The sequence below is a fragment of the Culex quinquefasciatus genome, chromosome 3, assembly GCF_015732765.1.
Source record: "Culex quinquefasciatus strain JHB chromosome 3, VPISU_Cqui_1.0_pri_paternal, whole genome shotgun sequence".
NCBI lineage: Eukaryota > Metazoa > Arthropoda > Insecta > Diptera > Culicidae > Culex > Culex quinquefasciatus.
This window is the reverse complement of record NC_051863.1, coordinates 142392576-142417603: the sequence shown is the minus strand read 5'-3', so window position 1 is coordinate 142417603 and position 25028 is coordinate 142392576. Positions and strand designations below refer to the sequence as shown.

General features: G+C 38.1%; 2 protein-coding genes across 2 annotated transcripts; one reads left to right on the top strand and one right to left on the bottom strand.

Moving 5' to 3' along the window:
* Positions 1-8529: 8529 nt before the first annotated feature.
* On the bottom strand, positions 8530-10759 carry LOC6052852 (hexamerin-1.1). Its single transcript, XM_038263987.1, has 2 exons — positions 10632-10759; positions 8530-10572 (listed from the first exon to the last, which is right to left on the bottom strand). The coding sequence occupies exons 1-2, from the start codon at positions 10729-10731 to the stop codon at positions 8591-8593; spliced, it is 2082 nt and encodes a 693-aa protein (XP_038119915.1). The 5' UTR covers positions 10732-10759; the 3' UTR covers positions 8530-8590.
* Positions 10760-12070: 1311 nt separating this feature from the next.
* On the top strand, positions 12071-14295 carry LOC6038418 (hexamerin-1.1). Its single transcript, XM_001848170.2, has 2 exons — positions 12071-12198; positions 12258-14295. The coding sequence occupies exons 1-2, from the start codon at positions 12099-12101 to the stop codon at positions 14237-14239; spliced, it is 2082 nt and encodes a 693-aa protein (XP_001848222.2). The 5' UTR covers positions 12071-12098; the 3' UTR covers positions 14240-14295.
* The last annotated feature ends 10733 nt before the right edge of the window (positions 14296-25028 follow it).

Sequence of the window (25028 nt, the reverse complement as noted above, 5' to 3'; positions counted from 1 at the left end):
AAAAACGCGTTTTAATGTTTGACCTTGAATATACAAAAACGAGAGCACGCAATGTAAACAATAACAAACACGTTTTGTTTGGCTGACCATTCTGTGCATTGTCCCGAAGTTTGGTTGAAGTTGGTTGCTGGAGTCCCGAGTTATAATTACAAATGTTTACGGTAGTCTAGCTTGTACGTGCGACAAACGCATCCTGAATTTCCTGGCCTGAAATCCCTTTGGCCTTTTGTCGCACTTACATCAATTTTTATGGAGTGACAAGATAGCACGACAAGATTGAAACTACTTTCATATGTAAAGTGACAAAAATGCACGGAGTTTTTTCGGTTTTTGTTGATTATTTCAGGATTGAAATCGAATTTTGAGGATCTGTGAAGGTCAAAAGGTGAGGCATTGTGAGCTGCACAAAATGGCATTCTTAACTCAATTTGGCCCAAAATGCACGTACGACAAGTTAGCACGATGGCGACGAAATGTTAATAAATGACAAGAAGAGTGCTAGGCGTCATCTAACCTAAGGCACTCTCCAGGATCCCTTCGAAAGATTGGCTGCGCTAGGGTCTGATTAGATTAGATTAGATTAGATTAAATCTGGATGTGACGGAGAATATAAAAATACGGAAACGGTTGCCGGCTGCCTGGAGCTGAAGAATCTTGAGTTGGTGAGATCTATCCATTTTATCTATCATTATTTGATAGATGATTTTTTCCCTTATTTTATATAATATCCTATTGATCAAATGATATATCCATATTATCCCTTTCCTACCTTCCATTTCTCCTATCCTCATTTCCTCCCCCCCGTCTCTAAATATTATTATCTGCCAAATTTACACTAACACACCACACCACAACTGATTTGGAGCGTTTGGTACGGTATGTCCACGCATCCTTCCTCCCCTGATGATTCTGTGAAATGTGATCCGTTCACAGAATCTGTCTCTGCGGTTAATGCAACGCAGTAGGCCTGGCCGCTTTAACTTTTGCTATACATTTTCGGGGTAACTCGGATGAATTGTAATCATTAATATTGACAAGAAAGGACTTGAGGCGTAATCTTACCACAAGTTCTTCCAGGATGCTTTCTTCGGACTGGCTGCGCTTGTGTTCGATTAGATTAGATTAGATTAGAAAATAAGCAATTGCCCGAAATTGAATTAACGCAATATATTGTAGAGAATTGATTAGTAAAACAAAACAGAAGTTTTCAACTTGAAAATATGATATCTCAAGAAATATTCAATTTAAACTGAGGTTTTCATTGAATTTATTGCAAAACGTTACTTAATCCACCTTTAGGTGGTTGGTGCCTTCCTCTCAAATATAGAGTGATTACAACCCCCCTAAAGTGTCCACATGGTTTATGGATCGCCCCTAACGTGATCGCAGCACCAAAGAAGGTCCTAATAAAAATAAGAAGTTTTTAAGCGTGTTTTAAACCGTTGTACATAAAAATTGACCCTATTGTTGATATTATTGTTCTCAACGATAAAATTTATTGCGCTCTGCACATAAATTTCTCATCACCAATTTTATTTAATGTATGATTATTTTTCTCTTTATTACTGAAAAACCGTCTAACGCTATTTTACTCATTTTATTACGTAACACGCGTAACTCAATAGTCACCCAATAATGGGTAAGAATAGGTATGAATCAAAGAAATGATGTTTTGTTTTACAGTGTAAAAAATGCGATTCACAATGTTCCCTCAGGAACGGGCGGAAAGGGAAACAATCACAATCAAAATATCAGAGATCCGGCCTCCAAGAAGTGTATACACAACACTAAAGTGCTCATAACTTTTGATAGGGTTATCAGATCACTGACGTTTTAGGCTCATTTGAAAAGCCTTTCAGTTATCTAACTAATGATGGATCACATGTTGGACCCGGACACTATTTTCATCGTAATATCTGAGATCCGGCCATAAAAGTGCATAAATAACACTTAATTGCTAATAACTTTTGATAGGGTTATCAGATCTTTGATGTTTTAGGCTCATTTGAAAGGCCTTTCAGTTATCTAACTAATGATGGGTCACATGCCAGATCCGGACATAGTTATCATTGAAATATCTGAGATCCGGCTTCCAAAAAGTGCATAAATAACACTTAAGTGCTAATAACTTTTGAAAATATATAGCATGACCAGTTTTCTTACTAAAACCACCCTTTTTACAATCTTCTGAACTTTAACTAAAATCGTTTTTTTAGCATAACTTTTGAAATACTTAACTAAACTTAATGATATTCAAAAAAGACTCAGGGGACCTGGAAACGGATCTAACGACACAGATCCGGACAAAATCGGTTAAGCCAGTTCCGAGAAAAGTGAGTGAGAAAAAAAATTCTGCGTCCATCCACACGCACAGACATTTGCTCAGAATTTGATTCTGAGTCGATATGTATACGTGAAGGTGGGTCTACGAGGCCTATTTAAGAAGTTCGTTTTTCGAGTGATTTTATAGCCTTTCCTCAGTAAGGTGAGGAAGGCAAAAACTATCAGCAATCAAAGGCAATAGTCAGTTTTCCCGTAAGTGCTCGTCCAAAGGGTTAAAGATGCATTCTAAAACTTCAAGCTATAAATTTTCATATCTGGCAACACTGTAAATTATGAGTACGCCATTGGATTCTTAATCAAAAAATCTTTAAATTTGCTTACCCAAAAGTTGACTTTTTGTTAAGTATTCTCATAAGGCGTCATCCATAAAGTATGTCACGCTCTAGGGGGAGGGGGTCTGACCAAGTGTGACATTGCGTGTTATAAGTATAGGAAAAGCGTGACAAAGGGGGGGAGGGGGGGGGTAAATTTTGGCTGATTTTAGCGTGACGTACTTTATGGATGAAGCCTAAGAAAATGAATTTAAAAAAGTTTTTTTTCAAAAATCTCAAAAAAGAGGGGGTACCATGGGTGGGGGTAATCAACTTCCGGAAAACCGCAAAAAAATATAAAATTTCTCAGGATCCAGGAATTCCTGGTTTTGTATATATACCGGAAAGTCCCAGGATGGACGCACTATTGATTTGATTTCATTTATATTCTGAATTGAACAATTGAATTTAAATATATGTTACATTTGGAGCTTGAGGAGAGAAATGACCAAAATCATAAATATAAATATATCGACTTAAAACGAGCAAAACATGCATGTAGTTTTTGATTATTATTATTTAGATTTCAGTTTTTTTAATATAACAAATGAATTTGAATACAGTCATTACTCGATTACCTGAAGCCTCGATTATCCGAAGTTTCGATTATCCGAAGTTCAATTATCCGAAGGTTTGTATGGGACTTCAGAAAATCGGATCATGAAAAAACTTTTTTTTATTTTCTTACTTTTAACATTAAATTTAAGTTTTGCGACCCCCTTTTGGTAAATTTTTAATGGTTGACTGACTATTCAATTAAAAAAAGTATTTTTTGATATTTCATCACCATAATTTTGGATTTAAAAAAAAGTTTAATAACTTTGGAGAAGTTTGGGCTCAACAATCAAAAATAAGACAACGAAAAAAAAATCTTTATTTGATTATGCGAAGTGAAATTTTGCCAAGGCCTTCGGATAATCGAGTCTGGACTGTAATTGTCATTCTAAGCAGAATTAAATAAATATAATCACTATTTGTATTTGTAAAGTAATAAATTTGAAATGATTTTGTAGCTAGAGAATAGAAAGGACCAACATAAAAATAAATTATAAAAAGCTTGACTTAGAAAAATGATAATCATACACAGAAAAAAATCCGATGGTAAAATCGCATGCAAAAGCATGCACATAAATTTTATTGAGGTGAGTTTTGTTAAATCAATCTTAGAAAAAAATACATTAGGCTGGTACAAATTTTATTTTAAGTTTTATTATAATTTCATGAACCGTATAGATGTAACAAAAATGACTTTTTGGAATTCTGGGGTTTGATCCGGTGGACATACCGAGCCCACATGTCAAATAGCTCATATTGATTGGACGTAACAGGAGCTGGCGCTTTGCATTTGAATTTTGAATGGGATTCAACCCGTAAAAAGAGATTTTTTCAAAAGTTACATTTTTGAGGCACTTTGACCACTGAAGCGTTTATAATCAACATCATTGGCGTGTAGGCAGTGCGTGGCCGAATGGTTACGCTGTCCGCTTTGTAAGCGGATGATTCTGGATTCGATTCCCATCTGCTGCAACCTTCCATCGGATGAGGAAGTAAAATGTCGGTCCAGGCCTTGGTTGTTAGGCCGTTAAGTCATTCCAGGTGTAGGAGTCGTCTCCATGCCATAAGTACAAACAACACACCAAACCAAGCCTACTCCGGTGGAATCGCTGGCGGCGGTTGGACTCGCAATCCAAAGGTCGTCAGTTCAAACACTGGGGTGGAAGGTTCCTTGGAGTAGAAAGAGGTTTGGGTGCTCTCCCCATTCAAGCCTTCGGACTCCTAGGTTCGAGCAGAAACTTGCAATAGAGACCACAAAAGACCCGGGGGTCGTTAATGTGGATGGTTTAATTTTTTTTTGGCTTGTAGGCAGCTCTAGGGTTGAAGCACCCTAGAGCTCGGTACAGACCTTCAAAGTTTAACATTTTTTTGGAAAAATCAGCCCCTTAAAAAAAGACACCCGCGACGCCCGATTTTTCGAAAAATTGCCAAACTTGACAAGAATAAGGCAAAAGGTAAGAATCCGATAAATATGGCGCCCTCGGAAGGTAAAAAAGTAAAAAAAATCCTTTCTCCATACATTTTGACGACTTTTCCCATATAAACTTCAAGCGATTAGAGAGAGGGGTTCCCGTGGTCAGAATGATCTCAAATTTTGAATTCAGCCCAGTGATGGTCATATCTTGGATTTTAGGAGGTAGCCCCGAGGATTTGGACCACTCTGATAATTTATTAGTAATAAACACCTACACACCACCTACACAGACAGACAGACATTTGTTCAGTTTTAAATACTGAGTCGATATGTATACATAAAGGTGGGTCTACGAGCTTTCTGTGAATAGTTCACTTTTAGAGCAGGATCCTCAGTGAGAAAGGATGCCAACTAAAAACCAATGTCTTCCCAAATGAACCGGTCAAAACAAATCTTCGTCCTACACTTCATAGCTGCTGTTACGAAAACCTCACACCCACTTTTCACCACGCCAACCAGGCGTACCATCAAAAAATAAAAACAGAAGGAAAACTAACGAAGAAAATCAACCCAAGTCTCCGAAAACGGATCGGTTCCGTCGCGAGAAAGATGCGAAATATTTGGGGCGCTCGTCTGCGAGGCGCCACGCTAATGCTGCCCCAAAATGGTCTCCAAATCCACCACCCCTCTCTTTTCTTTTTCTTTTTTGTTTCACCCGTATTGTTGATGGTTCGGGGGAGAAAAGTGTGACAGTGCGATAATAGTGTCGTACCTTCAACAATCGTTGGGAGTCGCTGTCAGCTGAGATGGCGAGTAGTGCCAAAGTTGTGTGGTTAGTTTGCTTTTGCTTTGCGTTGCAAACTTCACTCAATCTCCATGCTTTGATAATTTGAAGGCATGGAATCACTATTATTGCAAAAAAAATAATTTTAGATTTTTTTAAATTGTTCATTTAGTTTGATGTTTGTAGATAGTAAAAATATATATGCTATATACTATTTTTATTCCATAGCCGTGACGAATCGCGATATTTGCACTAAAGTTAATCAACATTAACAAGACAAACCTTACTTCCAGGCAGACTGAGGAAATGAAATTTATACAATTAGGTGATGAAATCATTCATATCCAATTTATGTTTTCAAATAAAATAAATTCATTTTTAACCAATACAAAAAAGGACCAGGATTTGTAGAAAAGTATTATAAAAGCTTAATATTTTTTAATGGTTTCTTAAGCATTTATACACATTTTTGCAACTTCTTTGTACCTTATGTAAAATTGTGGGTTGCATGATTGCTGGTGTGTTATTATAGTTGATAACAGTTATTTGCTCGTAATATAATGGAAGATTTAAACTAAGCTTTTTTTATGGCATTTAATCTCTTATCTCAAGTCAGACTTCACATGAAACTTTTATCTGCTAGAATAAGCCCTAATGAGCAGCTTTTTTCTGGAGTAAACTTGTACAAGTTCTTACAATAATGTAGTGCGCATGCCTCAAAAAGGATGTATCGATAGGCGTAAGTCTAGCATGTTTACAAACCTTGCAGAAATATTTCAAGCAATACGTGACATGTTTCAACTGTTGATTTTTTTAAATGCCAAATAACTCAAAAAACCACTTTTATGCTCAATTTTTAAAAGCTAGTCTTAATTTAAAAAAAATAATTTTGGATTGTCTGTTTTCAAAAAGGGCAAAACAAATTTGATTAAAAAAATGTATTTCAAAAGTTTTCCAATTTGAAAATAATAAACCGTGAAAATCATAAGCATCAATTCACTATTGATTTCGAAAACATTGAAATTATGTTTCATAGCAATTTCAACCAAACCAGTCGTAAGATGTTTATATGTTATAATGAGCTGCATCGTTAAAAAAATCATGGAATGTAATATTGATACAGTTTTTTTTAATATTTCGTAGATCAAGCTAATTACAAAGACAAGTTTGATAAAACTTTGTTCTTTTCGTAAAAGAAAACATTTAAATTGTTCTATTTTTGCAAATATCCTTTAGAAGGAAGTTGCTTATTTATTAGATTCATCAAAATTTACAACTTTAGTACTTTGAACAAGCCGAAAAGCGTTTCTGGAACGTCTTAAAGAGCCTATGTCTAGAACGCAATGTCGGCAACATTTTAATTAAGGTATGAATTATAGATGAGATAATTACACCACCGACGTAAAGCCATCGTTGATGGTTCTAACCAGAGATGAGGGCGTCTTTTTTTCGTAGGATTTTAGTCCATAAGCAAAAGATGATAAAGGTTCTTTTTTGTCTTATAACGCAAATCTTGTTGATTTTGAAGCTTTAAAATTATAGATAGGGGAACTATACCCTTTCTCAGCCTATTTCTATTATCGGCCTTTCAGCACTTTGATCATGAATTACAGCTTTCGTAAAGTGTTTTTGACTGTTCCAAAGTAATAAATAGCTCAAATAAAAGTGAGCAAGCAACTCTTCATTGTTGACACATCTGAAAAAGTTGGTTTAATAGCGGGAAACGGCAAAAGTGATGAGAATTGGTCGAACGGCTTAGAGTGATTAAAATGGGTATATTTCCCCTATTTCCATTGATGAAAAGCTAAATTCAATGTTTAAGCTAACATCAATAACTTCCCCAAAGGTCACAACACAACTGGATAAAAAATAATCTATCTGCTGCTTTAGAAACAATAAAAAACGTCTTCTAGGAAGCCCTTTGTCATTGTGGTGCCCGCAGGAGGCAATAGTCCACAGGAAGTTGTACAAATTCTGATGCACAGTCTTTTTTCATCATCACCGAAAGTGATGTTGCTCCCATGTAGTGAGAAAAAAGGGGATGAAGGTTGAATGTAGTAATTTTAATGAAATCTTTGAAATTTTTATTAAAATTTTCTTGATTTCCTAGTTTGTTTCATTGTTCTGTGATGTATTTCGTCATCATTTATTTTTAACTTGCTCGATTCACCCTTCTTCCCCTAAACGCTCTCAGCCACCAGTGCATCATCTCAACTGCAAGAAAAGGAAGCGCGATACTTTAGAACAAATTGCAGAGGCAAGCAAATTTTAGCAATAACTAAATATGACAAGTTGTCCAAACTGTCAACCAGCTGGAAGAGTGTCTTCGTAGAAAGATGACGATGATTTTTTCAGCAAACTAAAATATTGCTTCTGGCTTGATGATGTACAACAGCTTAGTGATACTTTTTGTTTTGGCTGTGAAACACCTTGTGCTGATTGTTTACAACAAATAATTATGAAAAATAAACCAAAGGTTAATCGTTAATTGCAAATTAAATGGCAAACATTGATTTTATTCACACCTTCAGCGCGTGTACTCAAAATGCCCTTCCAAAATTTGGCTTGCAGCAAGAAAAAAACATAGGCTTATCTTAACATGAAAACGATTGCAATTCAAGTACAATCAAACAAACATTTCTTCATAGCCGTTACAGCCACCCTGAAGAATAACGTAATTGCACCACAAGAGATGAGCAAATGTAAACGGAAGTGAAAATTAATAACGTTACGAATTCAACGGACTGACTACTCCATTCTTTACCAGCGTTCAAAATTGGATCAGCGATTATTCTACCAAAACTGTTTTGTTAAATAAAACCCATTCTCGTTCGCCCAAAGCATCTAACAACTTTAAAGGACCATCGTTTGATGGAATATTTTGCTTCCACCCCTCTCCGTTTTTTGACACCTACGTCAATTGCACCTTCGCAACGCCCCGTTGAAAATACCTGAACTGTAGCGAAACGAGGCGAGGAGACGCAAAAATAAATGGAAAACTTTTAATGATCATGCACGAGTTGGTTGACAGGAGAGTAATTAAATTCGTCACATTTTTCGCTGTGAAACTTTTGCTGGAATAGCAACTGGACCAAATTTATCCATTAATCGGAATCATGAAATTGAGCTGTCATGTAAGCATTTTCTTTATTGCATTTCATTCTTAATTACAGCATGAAAACACTAGTAAGTTTCATTCATCTTTATCTCGTCTAAGTGATACACCATCACATTCTTGTAGTACATGTTCTTCGTGAAGAAGTAGGTAAAGTCGATGTCACGATCCAGCGGGAATCCAAGCGGCAAGCTATCCATGTACCGCGATCCAGAGCCAACTCCACAGCTGTACGAGAAGTCATAGCTTGTAAGTTCCTGGTCCTTCGGAGCATAGTACGGAGTGATGACAAAGTAGAACGTCATCTCAAAGCCAGACGGAAGACCCTTCGGCAGCAGCAGACGATCCGGGAAGCCACAGTGGGCCTCGGACATGTCCAGCGGGAACTTTTCACCTCCCTTGTACGCCGTCATGATCTTCTTGTACAGCTCAACGTACGAGGTACGATCCTTGACGCTCCAGTAATAGTCACGAGAGTTGCGCACGATGGTGTTCTTTCCAGCCACAAAGTCGTACAGATACTGATCAACCTGGAAGAAGTACTTTCTCAGGTGCTGCAGCTGCTGCATATCGTACATCTTCGGGCCCATGTACATGCGGACTACACCCTTTCCGGCGAACTCCGACATCACATCCATGGTGTACGAGAATGGCTTATGGTTGATGCGCTTTTGGCGAGCCAGCACCGAAAAGTCCCAGAACTTGTCCGACGAGAAGCCCATCGGGATGATGTTGCTGATGTCCGAATCATAGTACTCGAAGTAGGTCGCCAGCTTGTCGAATGCAACGTTCTTGATTTCTAGTCCCTTGAAGTTCAGCTCATCGAAGGTGTAGCGTGGAAGCAGATCCTTGAAGTGCCAGTAGAAGCCCATGATCTTGAAGTATAGCTGGTAGAACAGAGGATCACGCAGCGACGTCTCAAAGTGCATCAAGGAACTTGGCCAAACCTTGGATCCGGTGAAGTAAAAATCGCCACCACTGAACGCGATACGGGTGAGGATCTCAATGTTCTTGAAATAGTCATCGTTCAAGCTGTCCGGGTTCGAGTTGATCATGTTGCCGAGATAGTCGATAGATTCTGGCTTGCGGAAGTCGATGACGGTTCCGTCGGGCATCGTGTAGGTTCCGAGGTCGATCACTTGACGAATGCGTTCTTCGTAAGACTTGAGCAAATCAAATTTGAAATAGTTCGACTTGGGAATGGTGTAGTCGTCTTTGCGACCGTTGAATGGCACTCCGTTCCAGTAGCTCAGCTTTGGCCAGTATCCGGTTTTGATGGGTTGATCCCACGGGAACTCGCCAAGCGGTTGCAAAAAGTTGGCTTGACGCTCCAAGTAGTAGCGAGCAAGCAGCTGCTGGTACATGTACAGATACTGTTCTCCGCGACGATCCTTGAACAGGTTGAGTCTGTCGGTGCCCATGAAGATCGGATAGTCCATCATGAAGTAGTAGTAGTACGAGTTGAGTCCGATGTCCTCGGTGAAATAGCTCAGCTTGTCCTCTCCCATGTATTCAATCGGATACACGGCGGTATAGTTGGAATAAACCACGTTGTACTTTCCGTTGCTGGTGAAGCCAAACTTGGGCTCGTACATCTTCTTGAACATGGCCTTGTGGATCATGTCGGTGTTGAAGAAATAGTACGGGTAGATCTCATAGATAGGTGGCAGGACGAAGCCCTTCAGCTCGGGACGCTGGAAGACGGCCATGGTCAGCGCGTAGATGAACATTCCCTCGTTGACATTTTCACGAGCCCAAACGACGTTCTTGTAGAAAGTGTCCCAATCGGCCGAGTTGTAGAAGAACGTGAACAGCAGGTAGGTCTGCTTCATGTACGTCAAGTTGTAGATGGTGAAGATCTCACCCTTGGTCAGGAAGCCCAGCTTGAAGTTGTCGAAGAACTCCACCACCTCGTTGTAGTTGATGTACTTTGATTCATCGGCGATCCAGGTCTTGGTGTACGGGAGATATTCCTCAAACATGAGCGGCAGCTGGATGTTGCGCAGCACCTCCAAGAAGAACTTCTGCTTCATCAGAAAGTCTTTGTCGGCTGGCGATGAAGAGAAACGGTCAAGTTATCACTTAGTGCAAGAGCTACAAAATACTCACCATTCTTGATATCACCGACGGCACGCTGACCAGTGGGAATGAATCCAGCGCTGGCCAAAGCAACCAGGCAGAGTGCAACTGCTGCTATAGACCACCTCATCTTGACTGCTTGCAGTTTGAGAACTGCTCTCAGGATGACCCGAAGGATGGTCCAGTACAAGCTTTTATAGCTTGTGGACTTGAACCACTATCAAATAAAATTCTTAAAGTACCTCTGCTCAATCTCAAGTCATTTTCAATTTCAGTAATAAATGACAAAAAAAAGTATTGTGGTTAACAATATTGATTAAATATACATAATTCTGCTTTAAGTTACATTTTCGAAGACGAGCCTGACTAACTGATAGGTAGACGGTCACATGTATGTATAAATAAATAAGTGTTGCATAGTCAGTCTAGCGAAAAATCGTCCGATAACGTAGCTGTCTGAAATTTTCAAAATTGCATGATGTGAATACATGCTTATAGACAAGGGTCAAGTTTCAACACCAATAATCGTCGAGAGATTGCAAAATTTGTTTGTTATTGTCTAAAGCAATTTAAATATAAAAATTACTGACCTAACATAACAAACAAACATGATTGAAACGGTGGCAAATAAAGAAAGAATGCATTTTTGCAACATAATCTCAAAAGCTGCCTTCAATCAGCATGGCTCGTCAATCAAAGGCACATGGCTCGAACACAACCGAAGCATTCACAATATGTTTCCAGCCTTGTGGTTTTAATTTCAAAAAGCGTCATTTTTATGCTCCAGATAATTATATCAAAGTATGTTCACGGATACCTGAATATCGGCACGTGAAGCTTCCCCGCAGCTCGTCCGCTTCATCCGCAAAGTTCCACTTCATCTGAGCTGTAACGAGCAAAAAGGGATGAATATCGACACTCACACGAACCACAATTCACACACCCACACCCAACCCATTTACTGCTCTCTAATGGGTAAGCTTAGGTCGGATACAGGATATGATGTGGACGATGTATTTCCTCCTCTCCAGGGCTTTGGCACTGCCGGGAACATTCTCTAACGGTCGCTCATCCAACCGACTCGTGTTTGTGTATTTGAAACGACTGAATGGGTTCCGATTACTTCCAGATGAATGAATTTTATTTTTAAATTGAGGTTTATAGATTCGTAGTCCATCGAGAAAAATAACATTCTGCAACATCCATATAACCTTCAAAACTTGTTGCCATAAAAGGTGTTTGATTAAAAGCAAACGTGATTACAAGGTCAGTTGCTTTTGAAAAACAATTGCTCAAGACAATTATATACATGTGCGATTGCATCATTCTTCTTTGGTGAGCATGGTGCAAAAAATTACCATCGTCTAGACGATGCAAAAATATTCCACAAAACAAATAAAATTGATAACCGGAGATTTAACTCCTGGGTATAAAAGACCTAGTTGGACCACCCCCAAAATCATCCTGAGAGCAGTTCTCAAACTGCAAGCAGTCAAGATGAGGTGGTCTATAGCAGCAGTTGCACTCTGCCTGGTCGCTGTAGCCAGCGCTGGATTCATTCCCACTGGTCAGCGTGCCGTCGGCGAAACCAAGTATGGTGAGTATTTTGTAGCTTTTGCACTAAGTGATAACTTGACCGTTTCTCTTCATCGCCAGCCGACAAAGACTTTCTGATGAAGCAGAAGTTCTTCTTGGAGGTGCTGCGCAACATCCAGCTGCCGCTCATGTTTGAGGAATATCTCCCGTACACCAAGACCTGGATCGCCGATGAATCAAAGTACATCAACTACAGCGAGGTGGTGGAGTTCTTCGACAACTTCAAGCTAGGCTTCCTGACCAAGGGTGAGATCTTCACCATCTACAACTTGACGTACATGAAGCAGACCTACCTGCTGTTCACGTTCTTCTACAACTCGGCCGATTGGGACACTTTCTACAAGAATGTCGTTTGGGCTCGTGAAAATGTCAACGAGGGAATGTTCATCTACGCGCTGACCATGGCCGTCTTCCAGCGTCCCGAGCTGAAGGGCTTCGTCCTGCCACCTATCTATGAGATCTACCCGTACTATTTCTTCAACACCGACATGATCCACAAGGCCATGTTCAAGAAGATGTACGAGCCCAAGTTTGGCTTCACCAGCAACGGAAAGTACAACGTGGTTTATTCCAACTATACCGCCGTGTATCCGATTGAATACATGGGAGAGGACAAGCTGAGCTATTTCACCGAGGACATCGGACTCAACTCGTACTACTACTACTTCATGATGGACTATCCGATCTTCATGGGCACCGACAGACTCAACCTGTTCAAGGATCGTCGCGGAGAACAGTATCTGTACATGTACCAGCAGCTGCTTGCTCGCTACTACTTGGAGCGTCAAGCCAACTTTTTGCAACCGCTTGGCGAGTTCCCGTGGGATCAACCCATCAAAACCGGATACTGGCCAAAGCTGAGCTACTGGAACGGAGTGCCATTCAACGGTCGCAAAGACGACTACACCATTCCCAAGTCGAACTATTTCAAATTTGATTTGCTCAAGTCTTACGAAGAACGCATTCGTCAAGTGATCGACCTCGGAACCTACACGATGCCCGACGGAACCGTCATCGACTTCCGCAAGCCAGAATCTATCGACTATCTCGGCAACATGATCAACTCGAACCCGGACAGCTTGAACGATGACTATTTCAAGAACATTGAGATCCTCACCCGTATCGCGTTCAGTGGTGGCGATTTTTACTTCACCGGATCCAAGGTTTGGCCAAGTTCCTTGATGCACTTTGAGACGTCGCTGCGTGATCCTCTGTTCTACCAGCTATACTTCAAGATCATGGGCTTCTACTGGCACTTCAAGGATCTGCTTCCACGCTACACCTTCGATGAGCTGAACTTCAAGGGACTAGAAATCAAGAACGTTGCATTCGACAAGCTGGCGACCTACTTCGAGTACTATGATTCGGACATCAGCAACATCATCCCGATGGGCTTCTCGTCGGACAAGTTCTGGGACTTTTCGGTGCTGGCTCGCCAAAAGCGCATCAACCACAAGCCATTCTCGTACACCATGGATGTGATGTCGGAGTTCGCCGGAAAGGGTGTCGTCCGCATGTACATGGGCCCGAAGATGTACGATATGCAGCAGCTGCAGCACCTGAGAAAGTACTTCTTCCAGGTTGATCAGTATCTGTACGACTTTGTGGCTGGAAAGAACACCATCGTGCGCAACTCTCGCGACTATTACTGGAGCGTCAAGGATCGTACCTCGTACGTTGAGCTGTACAAGAAGATCATGACGGCGTACAAGGGAGGTGAAAAGTTCCCGCTGGACATGTCCGAGGCTCACTGTGGCTTCCCGGATCGTCTGCTGCTGCCGAAGGGTCTTCCGTCTGGCTTCGAGATGACGTTCTACTTTGTCATCACTCCGTACTATGCTCCGAAAGACCAGGAACTTACAAGCTATGACTTCTCGTACAGCTGTGGAGTTGGCTCTGGATCGCGGTACATGGATAGCTTGCCGCTTGGATTCCCGCTGGATCGCGATATCGACTTTACTTACTTCTTCACGAAGAACATGTACTACAAGAATGTGATGGTGTATCACTTTGACGAGATGAAGATGAATGAAACTTACTAGTGTTTTCATGCTGTAGTTAAAAATGAAATTGCAATAAAGAAAATGCTTAAATGACAGTTCAATTTCATGATTCCGATTAATGGATAAATTTGGTCCAGTTGCTATTCCAGCAAAAGTTTCATGAGGAAATAATGTGTACTATAAGAATGTGATAGTGTATCACTTTGACGCGATGAAGATAAAAAAAATTTACTGAAATTGCTCTTATGAATAAAACTTCATAGATTCTATGATCAATTTAATCGTGGATAGCATTTGTAGATTCTGCTCGGTTTGTTCTAGAGGTCGTATCGAGGAGCTCCGATTTGGATGAAACTTTCAGCGTTTGTTTTTCTATACATGAGATGAACTCATGCCAAATATGAGCTCTCTACGACAAAGGGAAGTGGGGTAAAACGGACATTGAAACTATAGACAAACAAACGCTGGAAGTTTCATCCAAATAGGAGCACCTCGATATGTCCTGTTTCACAATGGTGAAAAACTCGCTCTTATACATAAACATTGCAGTTCTACCTAGGTAGGTACTTCCAGTTCTGATGTCCCTGACCAAATCCAATTTGCCAAGTTTCCAGCTTTTAAATCATCTAATTGAATATTTGATTAAATAAGCTAAAAGTTAGAGCAAAAAAAAAGCGTCTCGCGGGAGGAAAACTCGCCACGTGCTTTACGTTTCCGGAAGTGTATTTTTCTTTCCAAATTGTTTCCTGGCCCAGTGCTCCAAGGACAGGGAAAAATTAAGAGGGGGGGTAATTTTAAAGCGACAAACACCGCAACAAACTTTACCTGTTCCATCAAGTGACGCAAAATTGTTTATGTGTATTCAACGAGGGAAACTCACAAATTTTTCATCGCGGCTGAAAGTAATTATTCCAACGTCGTTTAAGGATTTCGGTTGAGGATTTTGGCACCCAGTTTCAACTTGTGCGCAATTTGATTAGTTGCCAAATTAGTTTACTTGTGTTAAGAGGTTCGTCAGCGCAATCAAAAATTTTCTTCGCATAATTTCAATTTTAGATTTCCGAGATAGAACATTTGAAAAGAATATGATTTTTTTTGTATTTTAAATCATCTTTCTTATTTGAGAACCTCTGCAGGCAAATACAATTACAAACTTTTGCAACTTACCCAAAAGTATTTCCGTGGAACTGTCGGTGACATTTTAAATTCATCACTAATGGACAGAAATGAGGTCACCGCGAGGAAGCGCTCCCTGCACTAACAATCTCATCCTGCTGCCTGGGAGTCAATTATAAATTTAGCAATCGACGCTTCACATCTTAACGTCATTAGTTAAGTGGGTTTATTCTTGTGACCAGCGTGTCCAGTTTAGTTGTCGGAATTTTCCCCAAGCATGGTAGATCTCCATCGCCAACATGGGTTGCAGCACGGATTCCTTGAAACTGGACCCCGGTGCTGCTGACACGCTTGTCACCACATTCAGATCTGTGTGACTAGGTGGGTCGGTATTGCTTCCTGTGCTGCTGGTGTAGAGTCCTTTTTTTACGTACAAATAAGGGGTCACATTTGTTTTTTTTTTCAATTTTAGGACTTTATTGTGAGGTTCCAATTTATAAGGTTTTACTTCATACGGATTTTTGCGGGGATTTTTCACCATTTTTTTTTAATTGCTGCGATTTTGTGTACGCAACCCCTCCTGCCAAGGATGTGTATGAACTTCCAATGCCTACCCTTTCTCTTGGCCAAGTGGTGGACTCTAATGCAATTATTTTGCTTATTAAGTTATGAGAGGAGAGCAGCTCGCTTCCGTAAATTGAATTTCCTGCCATATCCATTTAAAGTTTCAAAAGAGTGTGCCGCCTTCCCATCATCATCATCGTCGTCGCCACCACCGCCAGTCTGTCAGCAAGTCGACGTCGTCGTGCTATCATGTCGCACCCGCCATTTTGACGTTCCGAGAAAAACGCGTTTTAATGTTTGACCTTGAATAAACAAAAACGAAAGCACACAATGTAAACAATAACAAACACGTTTTGTTTGGCTGACCATTCTGTGCATTGTCCCGAAGTTTGGTTGTATTTGGTTGCTGGAGTCCCAAGTTATAATTACAAATGTTTACGGTAGTCTAACTTGTACGTGCGTCAAACGTATTCTGACCTGAAATCCCTTTGCCCTTTGTCGCACTTACATCAATTTTCAGGGAGTGACAAGATAGCACGACAGGATTGAAACTTCTTTTATATGTAGAGTGACAACAAATTTCGGAGCTTTTTTGGTTTTCATTGAATATCTCAGGATTGAAATCGAATTTTGGGGATCTGTGAAGGTCAAAAGATGAGGCATTGTGAGCTGCACAAAATGGCGTTCTTAACTCAATTTGGCCCAAAATGCACGTACGACAAGTTAGCACGACGGCGACGAAGTGCTCCCTCTCTAGTGAAGACACACACCCTGGTAAGGGAACATCGAGGCGAACGTCAACAACCGGTATCAGTAGCATATGGGCTTCCGTTTGGCGCTTCCTGGGCGCTGCCACTGAAATGCACACTGCGTTGCTGCCACCGTCGCCCCGAGCAGGGGTAAATAACACAGGAACACTACATTTTGGTATTACTTGGGCAAATAACAGGGACGAAATGTGATGGTAAAATATCTCGAAATCATAAAAACTTCTTTTATGCATAATACTACAGAGCAATTCTGTACGAAAAAGGTCTTTTTATTTTTGAATTTTTTAATCCGACTGAAACTTTTTTGGTACCTTTGGTATGCCCAAAGACACCATTTTGCATAATTAGTTTGTCCATATAATTTTCCATACAAATTTGGCAGCTGTTCATACAAAAATGCCAATTTTTCAGAAATTCCCAAAATGTGCAAAAAATCTTTGACCGAGTTATGAATTTTTGAATTAATACTAGGGTGCCAAGAAAAAATTACTCCCTTCTCCACAAGCGGAAAACGGTTATTTGAGCTATTTTAAACATCTGTGTCAATTTTGAGCGAAATTGGTTGAGATTAACTCATTGATACCCGAGCCTGAAGTTGGTGAAAAAAAAGTTTTTCATACAAAAATTACTTTATGTTGTGAAAAGTTGTAGAACATTAAATTTCCAATGAGAATCTCACTTTTGGGAATGTTTGGATGGAAATAGCGCTCCGTGCAGACCAAACAAACTTCACCCCCGAGTATGGGTAAATGTTGACAAATTTTGCTCATATTTGGCCCAGAGTTCTAAAATAGCTCAAGGAACAATAATCAGCTTGTGGAGCGAGGTTTTGAGAAAAAGTCCCATATTCTGGGCACCCCAATCAATACTGATTTTTTCAAAAAGTCGAAATATTGGTCGCAAAAATTTGTCAACTTCATTTTTCGATGCAAAATCGAATTTGCAATCAAAAAGTACTTTAGTAAATAGTTAGTTTGATAAAGTGTATCGTTTTCAAGTTACTGCCAGTTTTAGGTGATAAGTTGGCCTTTCAAAGAAAAATAATAAGAAGTTTCAAAAATCTAGCCTATGAATCTATGAAAAGGTCGAATGAAACTTTAAAATGCCGTTTTGACGGTGTCTGGACCAAAGAGCCTATGTCTGGAAATATTTTTATCGGATTCCCCGGACATTTTTACATAACATATTAAAAAATGGGAGGAGTTCATTAACAGGATTCCGAGATATGATTTTTTGAAAATAAAAACTGAGTTTTTCGACACGCCACGCGCAAAAAACGGGAAAATGACGAAATCGGCAAAAAATCAACTTTTTCCACTAAAACTGCAATAACTTTAAAATTTCAGCGATGACCTATAGATGTTTGGGTATCAACTAATTGACACTTTGGCCACTCTGGAACCGATTCCGGAAAATCTGCAGATTGTATGGGAAATGTTACGTAAAATCAAATTTTGATCACAGGAGGCTGAATAAGCAAACAAGTAAAAAACGTCAATAAACGAAAAAAATTCAAAGTTATGAGGTCATTAAAATCAGCTAAACCATCTAAATTCTACAAACTTTTGAACTAATTCATATCCTCCCTCCCTTTACTATTCAGAATTGTTAGATTTTCGACTGCCAGATTTTTCCAGATTTTTAAATGATACTTTGCCAGATTTTTCAAATTTTGACCTGGTAACCCTGCGGGGAGAGGGCACCGAATACTTATATTTACACTTAGAATTTTTTTGCGTCCGCCTCGGGATTCGAACTGGCTACCTCTGGATTGTTAGTCCAGTGCGCGATCCGATTGATCCACACAGGCAGAAATATGAAACATTTGTGAAATTTTCCGATCTTTTCGAAAACAATATAGGGACCATCCATAAACCACGTGGGCATTTATTTTGGAGATCTCCCCCCCCCCCCCCCCCCTTCGTGGACAATTGCCCATACAATTTTTTTTTGTATAGACCGTGGGCAAACATGGGCACTTATTTAAAAAAAAAATATGACTACGACTATTTTCAAAAAAGTTAACTAAAAATGGCTATAACTTGAAAACGGTGCACTTTATCAAAATTTCTCTGAAGTACTTTTTGATTGCAAATTCGATTTTACATCGAAAAATGAAGTTTTTGTCACCAATATTTCATTTTTTTTAAATCAGTATTGATTAAAAAAATCATGACTCGGTCAAAGATTTTTTGCCCGTTCTGGAAATTTCTGAAAAGTTGGCATTTGATGTCCCCTAAAATATATCAGAAAATAAAAAAATAAAAAATAGTGTACAAAAAATAAAAAAGTAGTGACAAAAATAAAGCATAAGCATAAGCATAAGCATAGGTGCCCACCCGCAGTTGCTACTCCGTTATTGACCAGGACCTCCAGAAGTTACATCCACGAGCCGTGGAAGATGAGTGGGTGCTATCTTTCCTCGCTTCGCAACTTCTCAAAGGCCCCTATCATGCTGATCAATACCGGCGCCGGCCACGACCAGTGGTAGAGTCACGGGGAAGTGGATGGGAATGTTAGTCCGATACTTGAGTGATAGAGACCGCCCAATCGACTGCTTCTCCGACAAAGTATCACATGAGTTTTGAGGGGGTTAGTAGATGGGTATGAGGTCAGGATTCACGAGTGGCAGTGATGTGACCATGAGCATTTTGTTTATCGGTTGAAAGTTTTAAATCTTAGGCAGCCGGCTGCGGAAAGATAAATTATTGATTATTTAGAAAGTTTGTTTAATCGAACGCGTGCCAACCGAGCAGTAGTGCTATGGGCTGGACTTATCAGTATATTTTTACTGTTTTAGATTTAGATTACGCGAGCAAATTTCAAAAATAGTAAATAGAAGACGCTTTACTCTTCAAAAAAAACCGATAGTTTGTCGAGCTAATACTAGAACTTTTTGTTGGAATAAATTATTACGATCAACGAATATATACGAAAAGAAAACAGGACACCACGTAACCGATTGTAATGAAATTAAAACAATAACTTAAACGATCTAAACTAACGAAAGCAAAATGATCAAGAACGCGTATACTTAATTATTAAATAATGACCATATAACGATTTTTTTCGATAAAATATGATTTGGATTTATCGACCAATTCTGTGGATTTTACGCGGTTTTTGATATTTATGGGGATAAATAATAAAAAAGAACAAATAAACTCATTCACACTCTCATACACACATAAACTAATTTACATTTTTAGACTTCAACATTACAGCGAGTAAGATTTTTATATTAGACTTTAAAATATTTTTGAAAGTCATCAATATAATGAAAATAGCCTGTAATGCAAAAATCAAAAATAACAAAGCACCCTAAATTGGGTATAATTTCCAGCAATAGTAGATTATCTATAATTCCAGATAAGTGGCTGTCAAAGCTCACTACTCAGTGAGTGGCACTCACATGCTCAAACAAACTACTTTAAGCTGAAAAACTGATTGTTAAATTATTTAAAATAATACCGAAAGATTTTATGGCACACACATCCTTCTATAAAAAAAAACTAATTTTGAATTAGTTAACCTTTTTACAAATGTTGAAATACATGTTACTTGTTAGCATACTTATTAAGAGAGATGTTTTTATAGAAGAAGCGCAAAAAGAAATTAATTAAAAAGTATCTTATTTGAAACATCCAAGTCTTTGGCAACACTGTCCAAATGAGATCAACAACAAAGTTGTCTAGATCAGTTGAAATAAAAAAGTAGTGACAAAAATGTGAAATTAAAAACTACCAATTTTTTTTCTACTGTGGATTTTTTTTCAGTGTAGTCTTTATCCATAGCTACAACTTTGCCAAAGACACCAAATCGATCAAAACATTCCTTCGAAAGATACAGATTTTTGAATTTTCATGTAGCATTTTTGTATGGACTGCTGCCAAATTTGTATGGAAAATTATATGAACAAACTAATGATGCAAAATAGCTTCTTTAAGCATACCGAAGGCACCAAAATAGTTTCAGTAGGGTTAAAAAATACAAAAAAAATCGAATGACCGAAATCTCAGAGAATTGCTCTTTTGCATAATCCTTAACAGAAATTGTAAAGGGTTCAGGAATACCAAAATTTGGTATTGATACCAGAAAAAGGTATTAGCACGCATTCCTCCTGTTATTTGCACATGCTCGGAACCTGCTTCGGTATCTACATGTGGGATGTAAAAAACGGTCATAGTGAGTGCTGGCTGGTGATTCGACGGCGACGGGAAGTAATTGAAGGGAAGATACTTCCGGTGCGGGGTACGGGGGCAAAGTCACGTCGCCGGGGAATTATGTAAATTTTCCAAATCTTATTTACAGGTGCAAGCATTGAGATTTATCGTGTTAGATGCGTTTTACATTTGAAATAATATTTTGTTCTGTATGTGAATTAAATTTAACTTATCGTTAACGTTTGCCATTTTAATGAAAGTTCAAACTTCAATTATTCCTCCATTGAGACTTTTGCATGTTTTTCTAAAACTGCCATTTTTTAAATTTATAACAATTGAAATAAAAAAAACGATTTACAGTATGTAAAAAAAGTATTTACACCCCTTGGGCACTATGCACATTTTGTGATGAAACATGTAAAAAATTTAAAGTTTGACAGGAACCTAGTACTACGTTTTGTTCAGAAACTCATGCCAAACATTTTGCTAAAAAAAGCTCATGAAAAGATGATTTCTATAAAAAGTTATATAACAAATACTATTACGAAAATAAAAAAGGTGCAAAAAAAGTTTGTACACCTTTCGAAAAATTAACATAAATAATGTTATTTGTTGACAAATCACCATAAATCCAGTCTCCCAACTCCAAATAGGCATCCTTGACTGATTAAAAATAATTTGGATTGAATATAAAGTTTACTAACTACTTAGTATAAAAGTTTATATAACTCTGGAAATTCTATATAAAACTTATCTAAACTTAATTTTGCAAACTTTTAATTCAACTAAATGTCAATATATTACCATAGAATTGCTAAATAAACATTTTGGAGTGGGTATAACACCGTTTTGGGGTATTTGTATCGATAGAATAGATTTTCGTTGGAATTTCGTACCAACCCGGAATTACGTCGTAGGAAAATCCGCCGGCATCGAACCGGTCCACGATTCACAAGTCAACCTATGTGGAATCGGAAAGGGCATAAAATTTCCGATCTTTTGATACCCATACATCCAGGTTTTCTATAAAACCCACGTTTTTAAATACCTAAGCAAAAACGTTGTTATGGTTTCGTTTGAGCAACCTGCCAAAAATGTATGGAATTTCGTAATTTTTGTTCTCGTGGATCAAACTTACTTTTTGCCCAGGTATTTAAAAACGTAGGTTTTATAGAAAACCTAGATGTATGGGTATCAAAAGATCGGAAATTTTATGCCCTTTCCGATTCCACATAGGTTGACTTGTGAATCGTGGACCGGTTCGGATGCCGGCGGATTTTCTACGACGTAATTCCGGTTGGTACGAAATTCCAACGAAAAATCTATTCTATCGATACAAATACCCCAAAACGGTGTTATACCCACTCCAAAATGTTTATTTAGCAATTCTATGGTAATATATTGACATTTAGTTGAATTAAAAGTTTGCAAAATTAAGTTTAGATAAGTTTTATATAGAATTTCAGAGTTATATAAACTTTTATACTAAGTAGTTAGTAAACTTTATATTCAATCCAAATTATTTTAATCAGTCAAGGATGCCTATTTGGAGTTGGGAGACTGGATTTATGGTGATTTGTCAACAAATAACATTATTTATGTTAATTTTTCGAAAGGTGTACAAACTTTTCACCTTTTTATTTTCGTAATAGTATTTGTTATATAACTTTTTATAGAAATCATCTTTTCATGAGCTTTTTAAAATGTTTGGCATGAGTTTCTGAACAAAACGTAACTATTCCTGTCAAACTCATTTTCATCACATAAAGGGGTGTAAATACTTTTTTTACATACTGTAAGTATTAATGTATTTTATGTAAAAATATTGCAGTCTTTTTTTGGTCTTTTTATGTATTTGCATAAAAAAAAAGATAAACTGGCGAAGCTAAAGCTACATTTTAAAATGGATTTTTTGACTAATTAAAACAAAAAAAAAAAGCGTTACGAGAATGATGACAAAAGACGGCTTTTAATTAAATCATGTTATGGAGAAATTTTTAAAATTGACCTATGGTGGCGCTTTTAAATTCAATCCAATGCACCAATTTTTGAAGAAAACTCAAATTTAAACATATTCAACGTCTAGTAGACTAAAGTTTCAAAATTTCCTAGAATGCAAGGGGAAAATATTATTGCAAGCACTCGTGTGTGTGATCCATATCAACAAAACTTTTCCTGTTTGCTGTTGCTTACTTTTGGATGCTAATTGGAACTCAAACAGTTTCACTGCTCACCCAGGATCTGTTGGTGAGTTTGTTATTTCGGGGAATGTTTCTTCTCGAGCAGGAATGTTGTTGGAGTGGAGCTGTCACTTATTGAAAAGAAATTTGCTCGTTTTTGCTGTGAATTCAGTGAATTGAAACTTGAGCAAAACACGTTGTTTGTATTCATCTCTCTTGTTTACCTGATAAATTGTCATAATTTTGAAAATATCTGCACTTCAAGCTAAAATCCCAAACTCCCTCTATTCAGGTCGGTGCAAATCGATTAGTGCAACTGCTAAACCGTTTTGTAAGTAGAATTATGCACGGAAATAGCAGTCGGCAGCTTCACACATCGTTGCCCGTGCTGAACAAATCCTGGCAAAGTGCTTTCTCTGCCACACGTGGCAGGGTATGCAAAACGCTTCCAATGTTTAATGCAGTGTTTTTCCACAACCAGACATTCATTTTTCACTCTGAACTGTGAACCTTGGATGTGGGTATTACCAGCAGGGGTGGGAGGAAAACCAAAAGTCTCTCTGTTATCGCTTGGCCTCACTGTTGTTGTAACTTTATTCGGAGAACGCCTCCGAAATATCCATATTCATAACCACTTGGAGACATGTTGGTACACAAACGCACATAATCACATGCACAGACTCACACATTCGTGTGTGAGAATATAAATAGACAAGTTGAGAAGCGAGCAAGGTTCATCTACAGCTGATATACAACAAAAAAATAATAATAATAAAGTAAGATCTGAAGTGATTGAAACTTTCAGTCAAACTACAGTCAAATGTCGAAAAAAAAATCTATTAAAAAAATGTCTCCACTAACCAAATTTGCCCTTGTCCGTCCTGGTTGACGGTTCGTTATGATTTCAATTAGGAGCACGTTGTTTTATTATTAGATTAATCTGTTTATTATGTAAATATATTTTTTCCTATGATCAGGTTTCCTCAGAAATTAGAATCATTATTTAAGAAAAAAATGTACTCATCGTTTATTTTGAGATTTTTCTTGTAAAGTAGCTCGCATATCAACAAATAAATCTAAAACTACATGCAAAAAATACATTTCTCTCGATTCAATTCTCGTCGAATTCTTGTTTAAAAACACATAGGGGTAGTTTTCTGGTTATAGCTAAATTAAAAATAGTATCCATCCTCGTCTATCTTTTGAATTAATATTGTAAAATTGCTGAGCAAATAATCTTTTTATGACATTGTTGATCCAAAATTTGGTTGCTCAGGTATGGCTTTTCCAATAATTTTAGAAAACTTATATGCTACCCAATTATCCCTCGTTTTTTGCAATCGACGATATCTTAGAAACTATTGATATATTTTCAATGTCATAAATCAAATCTATGTTAAATTTTCTCATCCCCTTGAATTATTTCAAAATCACGTCCGAAATTGCAAAAGAGCGGTTTGTCTGTTTTTTTGTTGAGAATTTTTTACAGCTTTTAGAAAATAGATAGATAGGGATCCTTGTCCACTGGGCACTATTTTTAAAACTTGAAAAGATTTTTTTTCGCAAATGATGTCTAAATGGTCATTCAAATTTAAATTTTGTATCCAAAATTGACTTGAAAATATCCAGTGTTTTTTGATACTTTTTGTAAATTCATATTTTTTATCAAGTTCAGATGGAAAGCCTTGGAAAAGTTTCACTTCGGATAAACAAGACTCGCCAACTGCGACATTTGTCAATCGCTTCACACAGCGATACAAATAGGGGAAATAAACCCTTTCTAATCAAACACCTATCTTCGTCATATGAAGATTTTGATGCTCAATTAAAGCTCCAAAAATACTATTTAGGCTATAAACTTACCGGCAACACCACCGCCTCAAGTAAGCACGCAAATTTATGCCATTTACTGGCCAAAAAGATCAATTTTAATGCACTTTTGATCATAATTTCTATTTTGCGAGACCATTTCTCATCATTTTGGTGGTACACACATCCTCAGGCACGATGAGAGCTGAACTGCTTAACGAAAGTC